The 26,157-nt window shown below is 39.4% G+C and overlaps 1 protein-coding gene and 1 long non-coding RNA gene across 4 annotated transcripts in view; both read right to left on the bottom strand.

The window, feature by feature from the left end:
* Window positions 1-2,646: 2,646 nt before the first annotated feature.
* Window positions 2,647-5,509, bottom strand: LOC120802577. Its single transcript, XR_005709245.1, has 3 exons — window positions 5,067-5,509; window positions 3,538-3,619; window positions 2,647-2,895 (listed from the first exon to the last, which is right to left on the bottom strand). It is a non-coding gene; the product is annotated as an uncharacterized LOC120802577 (long non-coding RNA).
* A 12,670-nt stretch (window positions 5,510-18,179) lies between these two features.
* pdlim4 (PDZ and LIM domain 4) overlaps window positions 18,180-26,157 on the bottom strand; it is a 45,827-nt gene continuing 37,849 nt past the window's right edge. For all 3 annotated transcript variants that reach the window (XM_040150006.1, XM_040150007.1, XM_040150004.1), the window contains exons 6-7: window positions 22,581-22,719; window positions 18,180-20,767 (exon numbers count right to left, since the gene is read on the bottom strand). In XM_040150006.1, the coding sequence (XP_040005940.1) occupies window positions 20,563-20,767; window positions 22,581-22,719 (344 nt within the window). In that variant the 3' untranslated portion in view covers window positions 18,180-20,562. The remainder of the gene's footprint in view (window positions 20,768-22,580; window positions 22,720-26,157) is intronic.

Raw genomic sequence — 26,157 nt, 5'->3', positions numbered from 1 at the left:
TGCCCTCAGTTTTGTCTTCAGTAAGTGAAAAGCATGCGCAGTTGGCTTGAGGTCAGGTGACTGACTTGGCCCTTGAAGAATATTCCAATTCTTTGCCCTTAGAAGCTCTAGGGTTGCTAACGCATCATGTTTTGGGCCATTATCCATCTGTACTGAGAAGAACCGTCTGTTTTGCAGCATTTGGCTGAATCTGAGCAGATAGTATAGCCCTATACACTTCAGCAGTGACCCAGTTCCATTGAGAGCCATATATGTCTAGCCATAACACTGCTCCACCATGTTTGACAGACAATGTGGTATGCTTTGGATCATGAGTCCTTCCTTTCCCTCTCCATACTCTTCTCTTCCCATCATTCTGGTACAAGTTAATCTCGGTTTAATGTGTCCAAACAATCTTGTTTCAGAACGGGGCAAGCTTTTTTAGACGTTTTCTGGCAAAGTCTAATCTTGCCTTTCGTTTTTTTTTTTAGTGTTGCCAGTGGTTTGCAACTTGTGGTAAACTCTCTGTATTTAAATTAATGAAGGTGTCTCTTGATTGTAGACTTTAACAATGATACGTCTGCCTTCTCAAGAGTGTTCTTGACCTGGCTAAATGTTGTGAAGGGTTTTTCTTCACCAAGGAAAGAATGCTGCGATCATCCACTTTAGTTGTATTCATCCGTCTTCCAGGCCTTTTGGTGTTGCTGAGCTCGCCGGTGCATTCCTTCTTTTTAAGAATGTACTAAAGTGTTGATCTGGCCACTCCTAAAGTTTCTGCTATCTGTCTGATGAGTTTGTTTTGTTTTTCAGCCTAATGATGGCCTCCTTCAATTGCATCGACACCTCTTTGGACCACATATTGAGAGTTCCCATGAACAGCTACCAAATGCAAATTCGACCCTTGTAATGAACTCCAGACTTTTTATCTGCTTAATTTGTTATGAAATAATGAGGGAGCAGGTCACACCTGGCCATGAAACTGTTTGTCAGCCAATTACTAGTGAGCCTCTGAAAATGAGGGACATAGTATAAAAATGGCTGTGATTTCTACACGGTTAAAGTGATATTTTTGTTATTTGGGTTTTAAACCCCTTAAAATTAAAGCTGAGTAACTGTAAAAACAGTCATTACCAGTGAGCTTGAAGTTTGAGTTGCGAGTAATGTAGTGATTATCATTAACGACTTGATGGAGACAAAGGCCATCACAGTTAACCAGATAATGGTCAAGAAAGAAAATCACTATAATCAGTATAACTTTGGTGTCCTTTTTTTCATTTTAAAATGGCTGGTAACTTTCAATCCCCATCTGATGCTGATAATTATTTCCTTCCTAACTGTCAAATCATGGTAGAGTCCCTTTAACCACCTGGGCTGGAACAAATTGCAGACCTGCATATGATCTGCAATGCAGTGGAAAGGGTACTGTTCACCAATTGAGCATAAAAACTTCCAAAAATGTTTTAAAGGTAACCGTTTCCCAATTTTCTGCTCTGTCCAATAAGACTCATGCACCAGTGAATTTTTTTTTTCCTGCTTTGACCACATGGTGGCAAAAACGTGCAACAAAATAATGCTGCCATGACAGAACTTGTAACTCCAATGTTCCTGATTTCAATGTATCAATAAAGTTCAATGAAATGATTGCATTGTCCTCAATACATTTGGACAAACTGCACAAACCCGAAGCTTGAAAAAATCTTTCAAAGCCCACTACACAAGTTCAGATTTGGATTGTGACAAAGATGAAAAAAACACTGACTCTCGTAAACTACAGCAACATACTCATGTTCAAATCAATATGCAGAAGATTAAAGAAGTTCAGCAGGTATTGAAAGTCGTCACGTTATATAAGTATGGATTCAAGTTTTTGAGTGGCACAGTACCTTTAACAGTTATTATTTGTCAGTTCAGACAGTTGGTTCTGTGTGTGTGACATATGTGTTTTCGATGATTAGAAAGCACAAAAGTGTATTGTATTTTCTAAGTTATTTCTAATGTTCAAGAATATGTACTATGTTGAAAATTGTGGATTTTAAAAGTTTCCTTATTTTATTAAATTTAGTGGAAAAAAAATGATTTTGAATATCATTTTCAATATTCTTGGTAAAGTTTTTGAATTTCATGTATATTTTAATATGTATTCTCATGTTCAATAACAGATGAAAAATGTGTGTGTAATTTTTCTTTGGTCTAACTGGCTGCTCCAGTTAGTCAATTTTTTAGAGATGCCCTTTCAAAGTCCTCATGTTCAACAAGCATGTATTTTTATTGACTACTGATACTGTAGTCCCGTGATACACAATGTGTGTTGATTATTGAAGCCTTGAACACGACCATTATCTTTAACTTTAATCACATAGTTTTAGTTGCCTAAACTTAACCAGACCTGAACCACAGTGCGGCAGCTCAGAAAAAGCTTGAGTTTTTTTTTTTTTAAAGAGCAATCATTAGTCATTTTAGAAGATACAGACAATTGTACTTTGTGACTGCCCCATTACCAGGCTGTGAAAAAAACCCTGATGATTCGAATCATCAGTTAAGATGCCCCCAAGTGGAATCTCATTTTGTCAGTCGAAACGGTGTTTTTATGGTGTCATTGTACACAGAGCAATGCAGGATAACAGCATGACAGTCTATAAACTTAACAAACCAACTCTCGTCTCAAAATAACCCAACTAAAAAATTAACTTTAATGGAAATTAGGTGATGCAAAGGTAGGGCAGTGCGTGTCATTTGTGTTCACTGCTCTAACGCTCTCTCAGCTCCGCTGATGAACGCTAGTGAAGTTGGCTAAACTACTCCTGAACCAGACACTGGTACAACCTCCTTTAGAGCCGTCCAGTGTGACCGTCTCTTCGGCTGAAAGCGCTGTCAGGAGCCAGGCCAGGGGCACTCTGTTGTTCCCTAGGATATTAACTTAACCAGGAAACAAACTTGTTATTTTTTTGACTGTGTGGAAATCAGATGTTTTCATATCACAGATGATTAACAAAGGTATTAAAATGTAAGTCTTCCAGGTTAAACATGAGACTTGATGTGTAGGATGTTATAGGACTTTAGTGCGGGGCAGCTGCTCAGCAGATCCTCTAGCCTATAGTGAACAGTAACTGAGCGGAAGCTGTGAACAATAGTTCTCATAATTGCAGGCAAGATGTAGTGAAGAAAACACATACAATGTATTATATACAAATACATAATACAGAGACTTGATACAAATGAGAAAAAAAAAGTTGTAGATAGGAAAAAGAAGGCACCACAAGCACATGACAACCCCTTCGCGTCGAATATTCAGCCTACACAGATGACTTGAAAAATTCTGATTTGGGTGCAGCCTTACCCATTACAGTGCTTTTTTTTCATTAGAACATCTAAATACTGTGAGAGCACTCAGTGGCACCCCTAACTCTGACAGTGTGAGTTCAGGTTTTTGTCATTAGTGATATTAACATTTTGGAAAGGCGTTTCCTGCAACGCTTTCTTTGTCAACTTCCTTCGTCATGTCAGACAACAATGACAGGTATTCATGTTAGTTAGTTGACACCAGAATTGATAACTCACCACATTCGAGATCTCAGAAAATCCGATTTCCGTAGAGCTACATGGAAGACTATGTCTATCACTCTTTGGGCAAAATGAGTAACTGAGGAAGAGAGAGGGCGAGGATGAGAGAGGTTTAACAGAGTGTAATGGGTGATGACTTAACTCTGTGCATGGTTCACTAAAAAAACTACTTACTCTCACATCATTAATTACTGCTCACCATACACTGTAGTTTAAACCACGTCCTTCTACTCCTCTCGAACCGCCCCACCACTGTCATACTACAATCTTCAGTCCACCATCTGCCTTTGCATAGGCACCATACCACAACATATGTCAACCCTCACCCACAGCCTCAATATTTGAAACTGACTTTACTCTTAGGTCATATGGAATAACACTTATGACTTTCCCCACTCTCTCTCCTTGCCCCCCTCCCTCTCTACCCCTCTGTGTTTTAATGGGCTGACTGCAGGAGAAAGAAGGAGGGCATCCCCCTCTTCCTGAGGCCCCTTCTTTGAGAACATGTGGCCTGGGAATAATTGGGTTACAACTACAGCAGTCCAATGAATTGGCCTTGATTTAGAGAATGACTCCATTTACTTTTGTCTGACTGCCTGCTGCTTCGAAAGCTGCAGCTTTTATCCTCCATTCAGGCTCAGGATTTTACTGTATAGGCCTGGCAGACAGCCAGAAGACAGAGAGGAACATAATCCCAGCATTAATATACTAACCTACATTCAGTGGGTAAAGTGAGAGAATAGTATCCTCCCTTTTTTGTAGTAGGATACCCCTCTGTTTAAGAATTTATGTAAAGGTAAAATCAGTTTTTTTTTTTAAATTCTTAAACTAAAGACCACTTGGTTGGACTTTGCTCACTTTGACAGCTGTCATGAACGAAATCCGGATCTTGGGTTGGAGTTCAATAATATAAACAAAACAGCACACATTTAGAAATTGCACTTCTTTAACACATACACATGACACCGATGTATGCTGCAAGATTATTCATTTTCTGAGCTATAGGAAATCAGGATACCCTTTTTTCAGCTGAGAGCAGCATCTTGATTTTCATTGTGCATTTTATGCATTTCATTGTGGAATAAAGGGCTTTTTTTTTACGAGGGTATCTAATAACAATGATCTCAGTGATCTCAGCAAGACATGTCAGTAAACCAACATGCCAAATACAAGGGCCTTGCTTTTGCAGCCATGGAACACTAATTAATTACACCTGTGCTTGCCCTGCTGTTTCAAAAGTATCCATCTAAACCAACTTTACAATTAGAGCAGAGTAATTTTAGTATACATGTTTCCATAATTTCTCACTATGAACATCAAACTCAAAACATGGTTTAAGATTAGTAGCTATAACAGCTGGGACTCAGCTAGCTAGCTAAATGCTATAGCGTCTGTGAGTTAACCCGTCATTAGTTTTGTGCAGCAACACGTAACTTTGGCTTGCATAAGGAACTACTATTTCAAATTCAGTAGTCACGTTACATTTAGTTACTTATCCGAGAAACATTTGCTCCAATATATCTTACCGGGAGTGGGAGGACCGACGTCTGTGCTTCAGTGGACAGGACGTTGGCGGGAGGGGGGGGGGCGGCTAGCGTCTGCCAAAAGAGAAGAGCCCTTCGAGTAACTCAAAAATGTATCGCTAAATGTTGTGTCTTCTTAGCTGGCTGCCTTACAACCCCCTACATCCTGGAAACACAGGGGGTTTGCTCAGAGACGGAGGTTATGTGAAACTGTGAGGACGTTACTTCAGGGGTGCTGCTTGCGGTCAGCGGGGCAAGGCTTTCCGTTTATCACCGTCAGTGATTAGCCCTGGAGACTACAAATCACACACGTTAACACACTGTTTTCCCCAACATATGACCAATTAACTATTTTAGTCTTAATGGACAGAAAGGAGCACATAGTGAACGACTGAGTAGAGACAGAGCACAGTCGGCTAAAAGTCAGGTAGAAAGAGGCGCGTCACTGGGCAACCGTCGAAATCTCGCGAGAATATGTAACATTACTTGTGATTGTACCACAACAAAATATAAAATACACATGCCTGTCTGGCTCTTATAATAGAAAAAAACAGACTAGTTCAAAACCTAGTATATGGCTGGACAGCTCTTTATCTGTTTGCTTCTCTCCTCTCTGTGCTCGCACATACAATAATTTAATACACCTGAATTCATAATAAAACTGCTTTCATTAACATGTTTTTCTGTTTCTGTTGTCAGACAATGGAACAAGTATGAAATAGTGACTGTAATGCAGCCCATTAAGACTACGTGTTAACCAGTTAACCCGCTGTAATTTCCAAGCCATTTCCAAGCTGCTGCTCTGCAATGCTAAAATCTGGATATTATAACCACGACCTTGTCATACAAAATCACCATGCACGAGTCAACAGCTGCAGCGAGATTTTGGTTATATTTACTGTGGGGCTATACCAATGACTCTATTCTATAGAAAATAACTAAAATGCGTTTAAAAAGTAATTAGATTTGTCGTCTTTGATGAAGAAAAGCTGCTAAAGGGGTGTGAAAAGTTGGTAAATCTAGCAACAAAGGATCTAAAGAGACAACACTTCCCCCCTGATGACACAATAGAAACTGTTTGCGCCTATTCATTTCGAAAGAGCAGTTGCCAATGGTGTATCTTAACGCAGCATTGGGCTGACCTGTGGTGTAACTTTTTCACTCAGTCAGTCACTCAGTCAGACAGTTACAGACATTTGTGTTTATAGGGCTGTCCTCGCTGTTACAGGCCAACCAACAATAGTAGATGTACTGGTTAACCTTCCTTCAATGTCAGTGAAGTAGAAGATGTAACTTCTCAGGGTCATCCTTGCTGTTTAGTTTTCATGGCAATCTCTCAACAAAGTCTGCTGCTGATTGGGCCATCCCACATTAGTAACATCAGAGGTCAACTGGAAGTTAATTGCCATCGATACTATCAGATTCTTTCTGCACATGTCATTCCAACAATGTGTACTTCATGAGCCAAGGTTGTGGCAAAAAGTTTCCTCATGCCATCTGTCTTCCTTATCAGAAACTTCTCCACCAATCAAAACAAGCCAAAACCTCTCCTAGCCCTACTCCTGCTTTCTACGTGGAACACAGTGGCTGTTATATTCTTCTTAGCTGGAAGTAAGATAAAGGAGGTCAAGGTTTGTGAACATTGTTATTAAGTGGCGTTATTCACTTTCGGAATGAGCAGTAGCCAACTTGGTCTCAGTCAGGGTCACTAAGACAATGAAGGGTCTTATCTCCCAGCAAAGGCTCCTTGGTCAGTGAAATAGGTGAACACCCTGACACACCCAGCTAAGAGGCACTTAGAGGGAGAAATGCTTGTAAGTACTTCATTTAATAAAATGAGCGATAAAAGCAACCCTGGAGTTACCACTTTGTCAAAAACACTGCTATATAATTTACTTTTTAAATGTTTCTACAACTGCCCTCAAAGCTTTGTCATCCATTATAACTTTTCATGGTCATTACCCAGCCTGAACTGCAAACGAATAAAATGGTCAAGTAAGCATTCATGTCAGTGCAGAACACAATAGGTCCAGTGTAGTTGCTGTCCAAAAAGGGAACCACTTTGATGCCGGAAAGTATTGTGTCATTGGAATTTCAGAGTAACGAGCCAGTGAATGAATTCACATCCTGAATGGTCTTATGGTGTGCGAGAGGAATGAGACATTATGAAGCTCAGTTGGCCAAATTGGATAGTCATTTAGACAAGCCCACACAAGCTTGGAAGTGCATGCACACATGCATTCACAAATCCAATGCACTTGCCCAAATATATGCATGACATGTTCATGTAAGTAAATAGATAGAAATGAAAAACACGTTCTCTTACATGCAATCACTCTTTCTCACCTTCACACACAACCATACACGTGCACTTCCTCAAGCCCCCGCCCAGTTACACCATAGACATGCTAGGCAAACAAGTGTTCTCATTTGGCAGGCGAGCAGCTCGCTGGCTTCAGTCTATGGTACCTACTGTACTAAGCTGCCCCGTGTTGTATGATGGGACACCATACAGGCCTGACTCAACCATTACACAGAAGCAAGGGTGGTGAGGTAACTGACATGGATACATTCGCCCTAGATTTACTTTGCTTTATGTGCTTATTTGAAAAGTAGGAGATGAATGCCACTCAGATTAAAGCATAAGTTAAACAAATTTCCACCAGCAGCTCACTTGTGTTTTAATTCATAAAAATGTTGTACGCTTTTGTTTGGGCTGTGGTGGTGAGCTGTTTTATATTTCGGTCATGATAAGCCAATGATTAAAGTCAAGAATAGACCTTAAGGATTTTTGGGCTCTTTCTTGGTGGACCTATATTGTCATTTTTCCTAAAACCCCTTACAAATGCTTGCAAGTGACGTGTCTGGGCTTAGCAGTAGAAGCTAGCAAAATTCCGTCATACAACCACAGGCTTTAGTAGAGCTATTTTCAAGCTGTGTTATTTAATTTTAGCTAACAGTGTGCTCACTTACTATATAATAGCGTAGACCAAGAAACTTGGCTTGGGCTAAGGAATCATAGCATCCATTTTTGGACTATTTGAAGCATTTTTCTGGCCCTTTATGGTCTTCATGTTGTTGTTCTGATTGTTTGGTCGTGGCTGTGGAAAACACTCTGCTTTCGATAGCCAAGCCATAATAGAGAACTGTTTTTATTTCCCTTTTTGACTTATTCTCTCATGGATGAGGCAAAGCTTGAATGGATGATTGTGAATGAAAAATGTGATGGTATAACAATTACACTCTAATTGCCAGTAATGGGGCCAAAGTCAGTGGGATTTAGTGAACTGGATGATGTGTTCGACAGTCTCAACATTATTACTTTTTGTACTTCTCTCTATTTGATGTCATATTGCACATGAGAACCTCTGAGGCTTGTTGTGGACTTATGGCAAACAAGTGAATTTCACACCTTTTTACTTCCTGCACTGAAGCTCCTTTTGAAAAATAAGTTTAAATTAAATTTCTGTCACATTTTGATGCTATAAACAGCTAAGAATGATCTGACAATTGCTGGGTAATTCTCAATGCAACAAGCAGGGCTCAGCGGGGTGTTCTCTGTGGTAAGCCAGGTGAAGCCGTAAGATAAAAACCTTCTAACGTTTAACTTTCTAAAGTTTTGAACTAAACCATAGGTTTTTATTTAACTTTATGGCTCCTGGAATATAATAACAAAAGTTGCTCAGCACATGAAAGCTGATGTAGATGATCAAAAAGCCAAAGTTTAAGTCATTTGTTGTTTCTTTCTCTGTAAAAATGTTGTCCTTCCAAAAAGGTTAATACTTACCCAGAAAAGTTTGAATTGATCGGGAACTTGACATTAAAGATCGGTATTTTCCTCTTAACAGTAACATTTTTAGTTCCACTTATAGGAACAGTACACAGTTCACTGCCACAGCATCCTGTGTCAGTCCTGAGCAAGATGTAGATATGGATAATGTGGCAGATAAGTATGCTGACAGAAAGCAGAATTTATAAACCTGAGATATTCTTTTTCCCACTGAGGAGAGTAAGACACCTGCACCAACAGGTGAAAAGAGGCCTCTTTCAAATTGAATACCAATCTTGGATCAGTTTGTGTGCATATGAAAATGCAGGGAAGGTTTCTGTGGAATATCTGTATTCTTTACATGAGTGTGTGTGTGTGTGTGTGTGTGTGTGCGTGCGTGTGTGTGTGTGTGACAGAGAGAGAGAGAGCGCGGAGAGAGACAGAGTGACGAACTTTTTAGCTGACACAAAAGACTTTTTAGTCTTTGTCACTGCAATGGCTTGCAAAAGTGCTCATCTGCTTGCTTTCATGGATAGCACTTTATTCAATCACTTAAATTAGTTCAAGAAAACCCATGCATATCCTTTCCCCATTTGTATTGTAAAGTGTTGTATTATACCGTTAAATTACCTTTTGAAGTGAATATGACTTGAGGGAGAAAGACAGGAACACACAGAGACTTTCTGTTCTTCTTCTCCGGGGCATCAATCAGCAGCAGAGTGAGATGGTGCATCTGGACCACAGATCCTGCTCCCATTCATCTACTCTTACAGGCAAGGATTTGACTAGCTGGCTGAAAGTTCCCACTGGCGTGATGTGTTTACCATATCGACTGAGTATATATACATATATAAGTTGTTATATGTCTATACCTAAAGCTATTTAAGAATTTCACACACATACACTCTTGTAATGTCTTTTTTTTGTTGCTTTTGACAACACATATTCTGGAGTCTCTGTCCTTGTTTGAGGTTTGATTAGTGTTTTTATTTCATGCAAGGTATTTCACATAAGGATAAAGAAGATAAAGTTACATCGTCTACTGAATCCATTACTTATGAGCTCTTATCCCTGTAAGTAAATGCCAACCCTGTTGTATTACTCTTTATCTTATTCTTATCTTAACCTAGTTTTGATAAGACCCATTGTTTGACATTTGAAGTTATTTCTCATCCTTATAAACCTCCTTCCAGCCTGATTTCAACATTCAAACTATCAGTACCTTTGTGCAATTTCACCGGAGAAACAAGAGACAAATTTCAAGTACTGTGCTTCCTAGAAGATATTTTTCTTGGTGGGGTGGGATGGCCTCTGAAATAACATTTCGATGAGGTAACATTAACCCACTGCCCTGAAACTAATCATTATTCATTAAATTCTATTGGATGGGTGGTTGCCAGTTCCTCAGGGCACAGCTTACAGTGAGAACTCAATGATTGTTGGTTTTGCTGTTTCATTTGCAAAAATCTGTGGCTTTTTACCCAAAGGTAATACACATGGGTAAAAAACATTTTCCAAATAGCTCTTTATATTTGTTTTAGATTATAGCATCATGAGAAAGCACTTTAAAGTTAGTTCGATACAGTGTGTTTGTGTTTGATAACCAATGGGACACAATCTGGGCCTTCATGGTGCACTGAGCCTCACCTACTTTTTAATCCAAGTAGGTTAGTGGAGTTTGTCACATGCAAATCTCAATTTAATGTGGTGAATTGGAAGAAGAACGTGAAATCTTCACTCTTGAATGCACATTAATCAATTTTTAAGCTCCAAGTTTGACTCATAAATCTGAATATGGAGATTAAATCATGTTAATCATGCTAGTGACATAGTTGTAGCTAAACGGTTTCATCCAGGCGGTTTGCAGAAAGCCCCCGCACATCTGTCGATGGATTGAACATTATGTCATATTAACACAACTATAATTACACAATCCCTGTCATTTCCACAGGGGTGGATAACTATAAACTGTGTGTGTGTGTGTGTGTGTGAGCTGATAGTTTTGGTGTTCTAAGCTAGATCCTGTCCTAACCTTGACCCTTGTTGACAGCTGTGCACCTCTCCACAAACAACTAGAGACTCACATCAAGCAGAAAGGAAAGATATGAGACACATAAATAATGTGTTTGTATGAAGTTCCTTCCTAATACATCTGCTGGTTAGTAAAAACATTTACTGTACATCTCTGAAGTATTAGTGAAAACTTAAATAAAGTATTAGTTTAGATTCATCCATGGGTTTAAGGGTCTGCTGTCCAATGCAGTACACAAAGGCCAGAGGACAGTTTTAGGTATATTTAATTTGGCATGGGTGTTCATGCTTTTAGAAAGTGATTCAGTGTTTATTTGGTGAAAAACCTGCTTTGATGTTGGTGGCATGTTAGCTGGAGAAACCAATCCATAAACAAAAGGTCTCACAGTTTTGGCTGCTCTAATGTACTAAATGAGTTCCTAAATAATGACTAAAGAGTTTTACAATGTAATACTCTGGACTGTTGAAGTTAAGAGATGTATACTGTCCCACCTGTCAGTGTTTATGTGATTCATAGTGCACGGCCAAAGCCAGCAATACAAATAACTCCAGTAGACAGGCTGGAACCCATTTCTTTCTCTCTGTCTGATAGAATTATGACTCTCCTTGCTCTATCCTTAGCTCCTCAGACGATTCTATCTCCTGTTCGCCTGCTTCATGAGGTCCAGACTGATTTGTTTGGAGAAGAGAAGGTCTTTTTCACTCCATTTAAGAAGTCTTGGAAGGATGAGAGGCCCAGAGGAAGGAAAGAGGAAGAAGAATGAAGAGAAAGGGAGAGAGAGAGCTGACACTTGCATCTGACAGTGTTTGTCCTATAGTGCTAACTGCTGTGGAACTTTTCATATAGTCACTATGGCATCCACTGAAACACGTCGCTGCTTCTTGTTCGGGTATTGTCGGGATAGAGAGGGGTATATAAAGAGAAGAATGTGGGAATGTGTGTGCTTCAGTTGTGTCATTAAGAAGACTGTTAAAGTACAGACAGAAAGAAATAGGAGAATGTCCAATGGCTAGGATGAAAGATAGAGACAGTCAGGGAGACAAGAGATTTCTTTAAAGTTGACGACATCTGTTTACTGTTTTGGTTGGCTTATTGTGATTGGTTCAGCTTAACTTGTCTTTCCTGTTTCCTGTCCCTATCTCTCTAACTTTCCCTAAATGTCCTAAATTATGAGCCCTGACCAGAACCAGGTTTCTTCTAAGTGTCCCTGGCTCACTGGAGGGGTACAGAGGTCCACCTAGTCCATTATTCAATTTGAGGTACAGTTGAAGGTTCAAATCCCCAGTATGCCGACACAGTGTATTAGCTGACAACCTTCAATTTTCATTGCAACATTCAAAAAATAGGCATTGAGAGAAAACAGCAGCTGGCAAACCACTGTGCATGCGAATATCGTTAATGGAAGCAGTTAATGTGAAAGTTTTTGTCAGTCGTCTCCATGCCTAGGAATAGTGTCTATTCCTCTCACATCATAGGGTATGATGTTTTATCAAGTCCTTATACTGCCATTTCCTTTTAAATTTTAGTAGAAATGGTTTTTTCATCAAAGAAGAGCTTTTACCTATCTAATGTGTCTGTTTTATTCCTAATTTTGGATTGAATTGTATTGATTCATACACACAGTTTCGGTGTCAGAAAGTATGCTTTTGTCATGTAGTGAATTACAGAAACAAAGATCATAAAAGCATTCATGAATTCAAACTGACATGGGGTACTCCTCATGTCTGATCAAAATGAGCAAAGTCTCTTTTAAGGAAGAAATACTATTTTTATTTAGTTTGTTTCAAATTGCTTTGATCCTCATCACACATCATCACTTTCTGTTCGATTTAGCTCATCCAGAGCCAGGTTTTGGTGAGAAGAGAAATGTCTCTAAAACATGAACCATCTGTTTGGTTGTTAAATCCACTTTTATTTGAACAGACTTGAGATGTTTTGCATGTGTCTGAAAGCCAATAGACACTGTAGTGACCTCTTGCTGTTGACTTGATGAAGACCACTTTGGCCGTTAACACTCTTTAGAGTGAACAGAAGACCTCAGAGGGGACACCTTCTCTGCATTACAGCAGATACAATACATGTTCTGTACAACATTAACAATGCCATCATGAATAAATATTGACTGTAAAATAAAATAGGTCTTCTGAAAGACTGACATTATAACTCTTTTCCAATGCTAGTTTACTTAAGTCCTTTCTTGTTTGTGCATCTTTAGCAGTGTGGATTCTGTCACAGTCTGAGTCAAATTCGCACAAACTTCGGAACAAATGACAGTTGCTGTTGAAACAATTTCCAAGCACAATATATTTCTTCACATCACGATGGGATCGCCATTTTGTGCTGTTGTCATATGAAAGTGTTAGCTCAAGACTCAGTGTAAGCAGTTTAAGTTCAGGGTGGAGCTAACCTAAACTAGAAATGACTCAAAGCGCATACCTCTGTCATGGCTGCACAAATAACATAAATGTGTAACCTGATTTTGATAAGGAAGTAAGGAAGTTTGGTAAGGAAATATTTTGATGAGTTTAATCTGGATTTTGAATCTGCATCCATAGTGAGACTTCTATACAATACATTTGCTGAATCATTTTTTTCATTCAATGAGAAACTAATGAAAGTGTTCAAAAGTGGATTACTTGTTCCTTGGCTCATGCTCTTACATTCCACCACATTTTATTGATTTGAAGTTCTCCTAGTAAAACATACAAGCAAATGGGACTGAAAATTTAACCTCCTCAGCGAACATAAAAACCACTTAAGTTGAATTAGGTTATGCTCTGGTAAAATACGTTCACTCAAAACAAAAATATAGGGACTGAGTGGCTGAGAAATTTGTGGGGCACTTGGTGAGGAATCAAAATGGATCAGCACAGATGAAGGCAAACTTCTGCCTCTCAGACCCTTACTTGTTTCCACTTGTCTCTTTCTTTTATCCATTTTAGGAAAACTGTATTTCTTGCACATTGTACTGATTTTGCACTTTTACTCACCCCAGGGACAATGAATCCCTTATTCTGGCAGCTTCAGTGCCATTATTTTTCCACCAGCCTCTTCAGGGCCACCTGTTGATTTACTTCACTAGAATTTATTGCTCGTCTGAGAGCTGAGCAACTCTGTGATCATCCTGGGGGTGTCTCAAGATCATAGACTGTCTCTTTCCAAATCCCCTTTTAATGAGAATCAAAGCGAGGCTCAATCAGAGCTTCATCCCTTCACAAGGCCAACCAAAACACCAGGAGGATCAAGGGGCTACCAGTGATATACACAGAAATCCTTGCAAACAAACCATGAGGGCACTCTATATACAAAATGTGTGCACTTTTTCATCCTTGTGTGTAGTTTTTGTCCCCATTGAAGAAATACAAGAATACACACACCTGCGGCCATAAATAGACAAAACACAACCCCCGTTCAGACTTGCTGCCAAGTTTAAATGAAAGAAGCGAGAATCAAAAAGAAGTCACTCCTGCAACCAGCCTACTGTATGTAGGACCTAGTAACATTTCCGTAATATGTTTCTACGTGATTCATGCGTGAATAAAAGAAGTCACATTCCAATCTTTCTAGGTTAGTTTTGATGATTCTGTCCGTAGCGCGCAAGCAATCGTGAGAGACAAGGAAACGACGCTTTAAAAGCTGCATTTTCATCACAAAAATCATTTTGAAGCAGCAGATTTTACTCTGATGACACTCCAGCAAGCTACACAAACACAGTATATTTGTAAAAATGGCCAAAAAAATAATTAAAAATAAGACAAATGCTCACACTCTATACCAAGGACAAGATAACCAAACCACGTTGTGCCTTTGTGCGCTGCCTTGTCTTGTGCCAAATATTGTGCAAGCATTGTGGCTCTATATGTCAGTGTTTTGTCTCATTTGAGGGGAATCACCGTTAAGCTTATCCATATCTGTGGGGTTACCAACCAGAGTCTGCAGTAACAGAAAGACGAACCCAGAAATGTTACACACCCCATGGGCTCTCCATGTTTCATAGCTACACCAAGGTCATGGTTTTTACTGTCCCGCGTGAGATGCATGGCATTTCTTTTTGACATGTATGGTGAATAAAACTAAATCACTTGCATTATTGCGTCAGTTACACCACAGCCATTAGAAATGTTCTTGGTTACAAAGTTGTCGGCCCTGTAATGTACACTAAACTGCCAGTGTTATTATAAACCTAGACAGAAATTATCTCCAGACTCTTTCATGGTCAACTGAAAACTCTTCTAACAGAGCTCAATACTGTACTCTCTAAGAATCTTTACTCAATTAAATCAAGGTTTGTTGTTTATAAGGTTCTTTTGAGTTATGGGACATGTTTTCAATTTATATCTGAGAAGGAATGGTTAGAATGTTGCTCTGCTGTATGTACAGACTCTTATATCCAGGTATAGCTGGCGCTCATCCACTAAGGCTCCACAAATCACGGCTGTCACAGGGAACAGGTTGGTACCATATGGAGCCACGGACCTGGAATGAACAGGCTGCTCCATAAAGTTGGAAGGAGGTGCACGGATAAGAGAGATAAATAGAGAGATCAGGTATTTTTGTCATTAAACACAAAGGAGGTAAATCGTTGTTATAGTTTTTGATTTGAAAATAGCTTTTTTTCAACAGAATAGTCTGTCAGGGAGACATCGTTGTGATACAAATCGGGGCCGGAGAGAAGATAGCTGAATGAGAGTGAGAGAAAGTGGGAGAAAAAGTGATGAGAATGAGGAATGGCAACTTGGTGTAAGCAGTGGATCGCGCATGATGATTAGCTATATCAGCAGACTGAGCTGTCGGTCAGTCCTGGAGCAGCATACACAGAGTCAGCATTCTTACCAAAGGGAATGCAGAGAACAAGCCTGTTAACCATACACACAGTGCTGTAAGGTTGTGCACCTAGTATTTCCATCTCAAGGCTTTTTTTAAGTAGAGGTGGTGTTGAGGCAGAACTCCATGTGCAGCCTGCAGAAGTATAAAGACAAATTGGATAAAACTGACGAATAAAGAATACATCTTCTATATGTTAAGGTATTTCTGCGCTATATAAAGACATTGAGTCTGACTTGATTTGTCTACAAACCTATTGTGTTTTTTAGTTGCAAGCGTGGCCAAGTGAGGTTTGTGCATATTTAGCGTGATCTTTTTTCATCCCCTCATCAAATTAAAATACTTTTTGTTATTGACTACTTACACCATAACAAATGCACGTACTAAACAAAGAGAAGTATGTGGAGATAAATCAGAGAAAGACCACACAATACAGTTAATCTATTCCATGCAGGCCAATTGCGAAGAATTTGTCTCTGGTTAGATCGGTTGGTAGATTTGGAAGTGATCTGAAAGAAACTGCTTAGTCAGTGTTCACAGGCGTGATGGACACTGCACTAGGTGGTTAAGCGGTGATGCTGCAGTCTGCAGAGCAAAAAGTGAGCTCTGTTTCTGTGCAACTTGAAGTGTTTATCTTTAAAGTGGACTGAATGTTTATAGATGTGAGAGAGGCGGAATTCTTTCCATGCAGCAAAGCCTCAGTTCCTCTCTCTGTATCTCTCATTGCCTACAGTGTTTTGCTTCCACTTCACTGCGTGGGTCTGTTCAGTGAAGTTCTTCCACAACAGATTAGTTAATTTCATATTTACTTCACAAAGGTCAACCGAAAGCACAGTGAATGATGCACCTTTTCCAAGAGTTTTTTTTTTTTCCCCCTGACGTGGGTATATTTCTAAGGTATGTGGACTTGTGTATCAGAACCCTCTCACAAACATGTACATACAACTTGAGTCAACTGAATTTGGCCTCCAATTTAGCTCCAATTCTAAAGAAAATTCCTACATGAGCTGCCTAACAACATTAAGTTCAGTTTCGGACTGACAGAGTGTCATGCATGTGGGAAACATTAGCAAATGTTTCCCACATGCAAACGCTGATTATACAAAACACTTCGGAAGAATAACTAACTGTCGGTCCAGACACTAGCGCTTTGTTTACTTCGACCTCCCTCTTCTTTTCAAAAGGCCTGTCTATTTATCTCACCCTGATTTCTTTCACATTTCACTTAAAATCTGCACACATTCATCATTGGTGTTGAATGAGCTATTACTGAGGGTGCAAAGTCATTTAATGGGGTATGAAGTGACGTCTCGCCTCCTGGTTTTGATTACAAGAATACCCTTGAATCTGTGCCATGCGCTGTAACTGTGTGTATCACAGGTTGCCATTCTGCTCTGCTCCTGATGCACATACAGGAACACAAAAAGCCAGAAACGTGCTGAACATCAACACATTTGAAGTGTTTAAAGCATCAGTAAAAAAAATGATGTGAGTACTTCAACACCACTGGCCCGTTTTCCAGACAGGCACTAAGCTTATTTCTAGGTTAAAGTGCATATTAGTTTTTTCCGATATGAGAGGGTATGATGCCTGTCAGTGGAGATGTATGGATTATGTGGCCTGCAGCATTTTAGAGACGACCTACAAGAACCACTAACTGGACAAGCAGTTATTGACAGGAGCAATCAACTCAATAATCCAGATTAAAACTTGTTTGCATGACTATTTTATAGTGTTTTACTTTACGTTTTACAGAAAAAGCAGTCATCCTAGAGGAAAACCTAGACAAGCTTTTCTCAGGCTCCTGATCACTATGACAATTTTAGAGCTCTGTTCATAAACATTATTTTTGTTTAGAACTTTTACTGTTTCATCTGTTTCTACTCCTCCAATTCCTCCATATTTTTATAATTACCTGCAGTTTTACCATTAGCTCAGTGCTGTATGCAGATGCTCTTACAAATGAGGACTGAAGTAGATGGTTGAAATACATCTTATTTAACTTAGTCAAGGACTCCGCTGTCAAGACGTTACTACTGCATGTAAGATGTGTTTCAGAAAGTCATGTATGGGCTCAGAACACATAGGACTCGATTCATCCGTATTAAAAGATAATGCAGACGAGGGCAGGTATGGGGCTTGACAAGGGGCAAAGTCGGTGGGCAGGAAGGAACGAAAGGCAAAGAGGAGCAAGCAAAAGGCAAAGTCCAGTAACATGCAGAAGCATTTAAGTGGAAGTGGACCCGTATGTAAGACCTACTCCTGCTTGAATTTATATTCTGTCCAGAAACAGGCCCCATTAGTTTTATTTTAATGAACAGAGCCAGACTTTGTGTGTATTACCTCACAACATGAGAAAACACACTTCTTCTCGCGGGCAATAAAGTTGTATGAGACAACACCATGAAACCATATGTTTTTCACAGTGCAGCTCTTCAACATTTTTTTTTTTTGTTGGAAATCCTGCAGTTAAGACCAGTGAACGATCAAGTCATGGTGATGCACTTCTCATTTTATTTAGATCCTAGACATAAAAAGCAAATAAGAATATCCAGAACAAAAACATGTGTTGGTAGAACAATAAGTTAAACACAAGAAGAGGATTTGTGTCAAAGAAATAATTTTAAGACACAGGCTATGCAAAGGCATATGAGTGACATGTTATATATATGTTAGAGCGATCACGATAAAAGAAATATGTACAATACCAAAGAAACAATGTCGTAGCAGTATAATTTTCACATAATTTACAAGAAAACTGGTATAGATGGCATACCAGTGGCTACACAACATTGTTGATATCTAAAAAAAAAAAAAAAGATGGATATCAGCACTGCAAATATCATATCCTCATTCTCATTTCAACTCACAAAAGTAGTTTTGTTAGAATCATTTTTAAAATTAAGAATAAAATCACTCTCCACCCCGTTTACTTCACTCTTCACAATAAGCCAAGAAAGATGGCCACATATTGCAGTCATAATGGCACGTTTTTTTTTTCTTCCTGCAGAGAGAATGTCTGTCAAGAGAAGAAAATACATGCCGTCCCCTCAACTCTCTTTCTCACCCCCTCCTTACTCCCTCCCTTTCTGTTCCCCCCTCTCTCAGAGGCAATGTTGAAATATCTTTCATTTGACCAGAAATCTGAATTCATAGTAGGAAGGGAATAACACTATGCAAACGCCCAACTTCTGTCTTTTCCATCTTTCAAAGAGTAACTGCCATGCATCTATGTAGCGGGTCCAAAATTCCAAGTTTACGAGTCCCAGTTTACGAGTTTTTAACAGTTTTCTATGGCTGTATCTCCTGTCTCAAATGCACATTAACATTTTAAAAAGTTGTCATGAGGAGCAGAGGGCGTATTGGTGTTAACCTGGTGTGTTTTTAATGAACACACCCCGTGAACTCTGCTCTTGTCTGTATGAACTTGAATTCTTCAGTGTGAGAGTTGAAATTCCTCTCTCAGTCAGGTGCATGAGCCGGAAGCACTTTACCTTCTTTTTTCAATATGTCATCATTGCATGCATTCACTGCATTGGACTAAGTTGCGTCGTTGTTAAAGCCTCATTTTTTGCAATTTGTTGAATATAAATTGAGGCTGTTGTGATCAGAGCTGGGAGAAATTCTTAAACTGATTCTAAACAAGTTCTAGAGTTTCTCACAGAGATTTGAGGACGTCTCCTGCAGGGTTTTGTTTACATATCAGAAGGTGGTGCTTGCATAGCTGCATTCGAAGGCTCTCACTATAGGTTATAGTTCAGTAAACCCACACCCCAAAGCATACTGACGCACATTCCTGCCACTCACAATTATACCTCTACCTGATCTGCATATGATGAATAATTGTTCATTGTTTCGAATAACTGAAAAGTTTGAATGAAAAGTGGCAATCGAAGAGAGATGTTCCCCAGTTTCGTAACATAGAAAGCCCAAAAAACTATGTCTGAAAGTCTGAAAAGTAAACTGCATACATGGAGTAAACTGCAACAGGAGTATAATGGTTAACTGTAACATAGTTAAAAAGACAGAGAAACCTTTAAACCCATTAACCAAAACTTAAACAATATATCACTATACTTTAAATGACTTTTCCAAAACACTGACAATTTTGTAGTGTAGTATGCTGCATGGGAAACTGTCGTTATAATGGCTAAATGCAAAACTAGTCAGAAGGCAGAAAAAACACCCACTGTTCTGCACAGTTCATCACAGCAAAACAATCCCATCACCTCCAAAATCTCTTGTGATATCACACAAACATTAGTGTTCTACAGTTCTACAGTTAAGGCTTGAGTGGGGGTTGTCCTGGGACATTGGAAATTTTACTGATAATAAAGCGATATGCTGTTGGTTAGAAAAACAGATAGCTGGCTGCTGGTGTAGTCATTTAAAGCTGCATGAACATCTCATTCCTTTTTCTTCAAGGCATCTGCCCTGTTTCTTGTTTCTGTTACATGGATTAATCTGGTATTATGCTGTGCTTGTGATGTGGATACGAACTTGCATATGAACACTGTTTTGTTAATATGACCATAACTGGTTGTCTTGTATTTAGGATTCAATGTAAACTCACTGATTGAGAGATGAAGGCTGTCAGATTGGGACATAGCAATGTCAGCTTTTTAATGAGAGTGAGTTTTGGGATATTCTTCAGACCCGAGCCTTATTCTCAACATATTTCAATATTCTCAATATACACGAGAATATTACCGAAACACAAATTTCATAGGATTCTCCAAAAGACAAAACTGATCCAAGATTGACATTCTGGTTTGACAGAGCCTAATAAATGTAGGCTAGGATATTCAGTAGCCCCATTCTCCCATATTTTGGTTTCCCAGTTATATTACAGTATGACCAGCCCCATCTCTGTCTCAGACTAGCTCCACCTTGGAGTTGGGGTACACTGCAACGACGTCGTAGCCCTCTGGGGGCTGGACGCGTGCCTTGGCATGGGTCTCACAGTACAGATTGTCCTCGATGAAAAAGTAGCCCCTCTGCTTGAGGTTGATGCCGCAGTCGTCGCACATAAAGCACTCGGGGTGGTAGAGCTTGTCCCTGGCCTTCACGATGGTGCCGCTGGATGAAAACACAAAGGGAGACATAGTGTGTGTTAGACTTATGAAGGCTTTGAAGTTATGGCACATGTACTGTATGTAGGTTAAGTAATTTACCAAACCGTGGAGATGCAAAAAAGGGTGATTGCAGAATGAAAAACAATCCAGCAAGAGAATGAGAGATAAATTAAGCAGAGGGTTGTTTTGATATGAGTGTAGTCAGTCGATTTCTAGTTCTTCTTCTTGTGGCTTTTTGGTACGTGTCCTGCTGGACTCCCAGTCTGAATCTGAATTGTATTTTTATTAACAGGGTACAGGAAAACACAGCCTTATATAGTATGTAGTGTATGGGAAAAGCAAAACAAAAATAGGCCAACATCATAGGGTTGTACCACCGAGAAGGATAAAAAAAGGATGAATGCATAGTAGGAATATGATGCATTGACGATCAAGCTGCAAAATGCAGAGCCTTAAAAGGCTGACTGCAAGAATCATCGTCATTGCAGAGGACAGAATATCAAGCAGAACACTTTAAAAGGAAGTAAGTAAGGACGAATTGCTTGTGACTGACTCACAGTTGCTTATTGAACTTCCCATTATCTATGCAAATCAACAATTATCATACTTTATGGCAACTGTAACCAAGAAAACATTTGTATACATCTCATCATATGCCATATTCCAGTGAAGTTTTCAAAAAAGGTTACGCATGTTCATACAGTCACACTGGGGAGCTGAACAGTACATTTTTATTTATGCTGGTTAGCTACTGATCAACGCAAGTTCATTTCGACGTTCACTGCTTCACTCGGCCACACAGTGACAGCAGTCGTCAAGGGCGTTGTTCATTCATCGGCGACCATTCAGTCATAAGCCTGCTTCTTTTTTTACACCCTCTCCCCATCTAACCACACCAGTGGCAGAACAGACTCTTGACTCGGTGCGCTTTACTTTTTTTTTTTAAAGCTGTATAATGCTCCCGGGTCATAACAGCCTTATTATGCCATACAAGCTCCCACAATGCACTCTTGTTCCTGAGTCAAGTGAGCTGATGACATCACTGCTTACCCACAGCTTCTTTTATAGAGGGGGGGGGGTTACCGGTGCATGTGGTTGCTTTGGCAGATAGGTGTGCGTGCGTGTGCGTGCGCGCGCTTAATGCTCAGTGCAAGTTTGTGTATATGCACTGTATGTGCATATGGGCATATGGGCATGTGTATGCAGCGGGTGTGCGTGGGAAAGGGTGTGTACTGTGGCTCGGTTTAATCATTAAATGACACATGGGGATAGATTTTTCTGAGGAGCTGTGAAAGGCCTGTGGGTGCAGGTCGACCTGCACGAGTTAACCCCTCTGTTTCAGGGAAGAACCTTGACTCACCTCACGTAGCTAAACTTTTTAACTTTATGACCACAAGCCACATGAGAGAACAAGTGGGATAAATATCCTTTCCAGATGGCGATTAAAATAGTTTTAACAGCAAATCTGAGAATAGATCATTTATATTTTCGGTACCAAATTTACTGTAGCTTCAGTAGTCTGCAATTGTAGACCACAGTGACCATAATTTTTGTACCATTCAGTTTTACACTGTGATATAAAAATAACATTTTTCCTTAGTTTTGAAACGAAAAATAAATGAGAAACTCTAAAATGCTTTACATAAAAAATGGATGTAATGAGTGATCTTTACGCTTTAAGACCAAAAAAAGAATCATAGGCTTCTCACCACTAAGACACAATCACATACTTACTTTATGGGATGCTTTATGAAAGTATATAGTCCTCTTCTAATATTCTTCTAATACAATAAAACTAGGATCTGTACAATACTTACACAATCCCATTAGAGCAGCGTGTGCACTGGGGTAGCTTCTGAAGACCAGACATGGGGCTGGGGATGGGGCTTCCCAGTTTGGGGATTGGAGACCTGACTGGAGACTTTAAGTTTCTCATTCTCTCTGTTGGGGACACACCTAGAAATAACAAAATAAACACAGAATAAATACAGGAACTTTGGAAACTGTCCAGACCTTAAAAATAAGCATGCAAACTATAAATATACAAAAATCTGTTCATGAGAGCGTGTATTTGTGTTTGTGGTTTTGGCTGCACTCTGCAGGAAATGTCCTTTGAGTTCTACGTAGTAAGACTCGAGCATGGTGATTCTCAGCTACGTAGTAGGCTGGTAAGTGATACAAAGATGGATAAGTATTTCTTACAACACCCACTAAGCTGTTTCTCACTATTTCTGGTCGTCCGTACAGATGCGTGTTAACCTGCTGGAATAAGGGCACGGTACAGGTATCCATGTGAGGTATTGTTACAAACTAATGTACTTATTGGGCGACACACACAACTATTATCTTGAATATTATCTGGCACTTTTTGATCGATTACTTTCCCAAAAGTTCTGGCAACATAAACATTGTGACAAATCAAAACATGCAGCTCCTTGACGACGCCTGTGTTGCTACTTTGGGTGGTCATATATCACAAGGTCTTCACATGATTTGTGATAAAGCATGATTTATGTTGTCCGTTTGTTAGGTACACCCATTTAAAATTACTGCAATCTAAAACAAGAGTGCTGCAATAAATCCTACCTTCATGAAGGTTTTAATGTTGTAATGTTTTTATTGAAATTGTTTCAGAGAGGTTTTAATTCAACTTTATGATCCTTTTGGGGGATGCAGTTGCTGTTGAACTGTATGTCAATATAAAGAGAGAGGTGTTTCTCTTATTTAACTTCTGAATTAACTGTAGCTAGGTGTACCCAACTGGCAACTGAGTGCAGAGTCGAGCTAAAAAACCCTGCTTCTCTTTGAAGCCCCACAACTTCATCATACTTGCAGGACTTTGTGAGACTTTGAATAGTTTGGACTTGATTCCATTAAAACAGCTTTTAAAAATATAAAACATAACCACAAAGAACACCCTAGCAACCACCTGGTAATGCCCTCACAACCATACCAAGCAAACTAAAAACTATCAATACGATGACAAATGCCCAGATCCCCATAGTCATCATCCGGCGAAATTGTTTTTTTTTTTGCCATCACGATGACTTCATGCTCAGTATAACTGGTAGCGTCTATCTTCTGCCACTGGTAATGTCAATTTCATTGTTTTGTTAGTGTAACCTAAGATCACATTTCAAATTAACCTTGTTAGTTGCGTTCACAAACAGGACGCCAGCACTTGTCCTCTTACTCAGCCTCTCCATTGGATTTTTTTGAAATTTATTAATAGATTTATAAATAGAAAATAAAGGGCAAAACGGGCCATCAGTCTTCACGGAGATGTTTTTTTATTCACAAATATTATAATAATGTCTCAAAATTAAGGTGGTAATGGTTCATTGATGTGAACATGCTAAACAAGCATCTCTAAAATTTCAGAGTTAACTGGTAGGAATGTAGTTTTCTTTTTCTCTCTGTCTTGTATGCCTTCCCCTCTTTTTGACCTCTCTGTGTCGCTCACGCCTTCCTGTGCACTCCATTCAAGTGTCTGTAGTGGTATTTCCTCGTACAAAACCATCAGTCAAGGCGTCTAGGAACCTGGCAGGGAAAACATCCCACGTTACAGAGTCCAGCTTTAACCATCACACCACTGTGCTAGAATCACATGATATCTGTGAACGACACAAGGTCATCTGACATTCATCCCACTCGCAAAAGCGCCAGATGCCTCTCCTTTGTTAATTTAAATATCTGGTAAAATGCTAAAAGAAATGACAACAGCTCTGAGAGATTTTCCTTCAAATTTAACATGGATATCTCTAATTTTTTAGCCATGAGAAACTGTTGAGTAAAAAGCTTTCAGTAACTACATTAGAAAAGACATTTACAAGAAAACACCAACTCAATCGGCAACACCGACAATTGTTTCAGTATAGAGAGCGATCATCTCCACCCATCAAACATTTAGTTATGCCTGACTGGAATGCATTAAAGGGGAATACTTAATACTGGATATCTGGAGCTACTCCTCTGGTTCCGAGTGCACCAGGGTGGATCAGTGGGGCACAGCCGTGAGCTGCAGTATATGACTTCACTGATGATGTGCCAGGAGACGCTATTCAGGCCAACAGGCCACCTACTGCAGCCACTAACCACAGTCTAATTATCTTGCATCTGGCACCTGACTGAAAGGACTTTCCGTCTCTAAGTAACAGTTAGCCTCTGACTGATCCATGGTGTGTTAAAAGCTGATATTAGCTGGGTATGTTATTCCTGGGATTAATGTCTCTAATACCTAATGATGCACGCTAATGGAAAAGCTTTTATGTGCAGTGCTCTTGTGACTTTTTCAAAGGGGGGAAAGTTGACTAATAAAAGTCTTCAGACCACAGTCAGAAATGAAAAAAAATGCAGGATGAATGAGCGCCTGTTTGGTCTTGCTCCTTCATTTTTTAAATAGCCAAAGTACTTAGGGCCCGTATATTTTCTTGCCAAATGCAGATAGACACCACATTTTATTTGCCAGACAGTGGCAAGTTGACAGATTATAACACATATCTCACCCCACGCAACATTCATAGCACAAAGTGTGTCCTACACTAGGACTAACATCAACCAGACGTGTTGTAAAACGGTCACACACTCATGTTAGCCCCCACTCAAACCTGTCAAGTTCAGAGTGTGAAGCCGGTGGGAATTTAAGGCAAAGCTAATCACAATATCGAAAGATAAATAAACAGCTGTAATAATATAAGTTTATACAGCTGTCGTGGGATATTATGTATCTAAAACATTTCAAAGAAGGCAGAAAAAATCCTTGATTTGTTCCTGACCACATGTAGTGCAGGATTCAATTTATGCAAGAGTTTTAAAAGGGTTTTAGAAAGAAATATAATTAGAAAATGGGCACAGGGATCAGATGAAATGTGTTGTTAAGATGCCACATGCCACACATCAGAGAGGAAAAAACATTATCACAAGAGAGAAAAAAATATTGGAAAATATGGTTGAAAGTGCTAACATAATAGCTGTTTAAACAGAAAATGAATCAATGACAATGAATTACCATGAAGTAAAACCAAATGTTTCCTTGTTGCAGTTTCCTAATACTAAGAGTTTTTTCGCTTTTGTTTGTTTCATATCACTGTAAATACAGCGATGACTTGGGGACTGGGAGCTAATGGGGGGCATTTGTTCTGTTTTTTTAGAATTTCTATAAAGTACGCAAATATTAAAGAATATGACAGAATATTAAAGAAAAAAACCAAAATAATGTCTTGTTGCAGTCCTAAGGTACCGTCAAAAGAACAGTTCCCCTGTGCCATCAGACAGTTGACGGGTTAACCCCCTCACCATTGGGATCACATGTTTACTCCCACTGGACCAGAAATCTTACCAGGGCTTTAAATCTCGTATCTTTTCAAGTCCGTTTTGATCCCTGTGGAAAAACTA

The sequence above is a fragment of the Xiphias gladius genome, chromosome 17 (genome assembly GCF_016859285.1).
Source record: "Xiphias gladius isolate SHS-SW01 ecotype Sanya breed wild chromosome 17, ASM1685928v1, whole genome shotgun sequence".
In the NCBI taxonomy this organism is placed as follows: domain Eukaryota; kingdom Metazoa; phylum Chordata; class Actinopteri; order Istiophoriformes; family Xiphiidae; genus Xiphias; species Xiphias gladius.
Note: the sequence above shows the minus strand (reverse complement) of the source record. Positions and strands in the feature narration are given on the sequence as shown.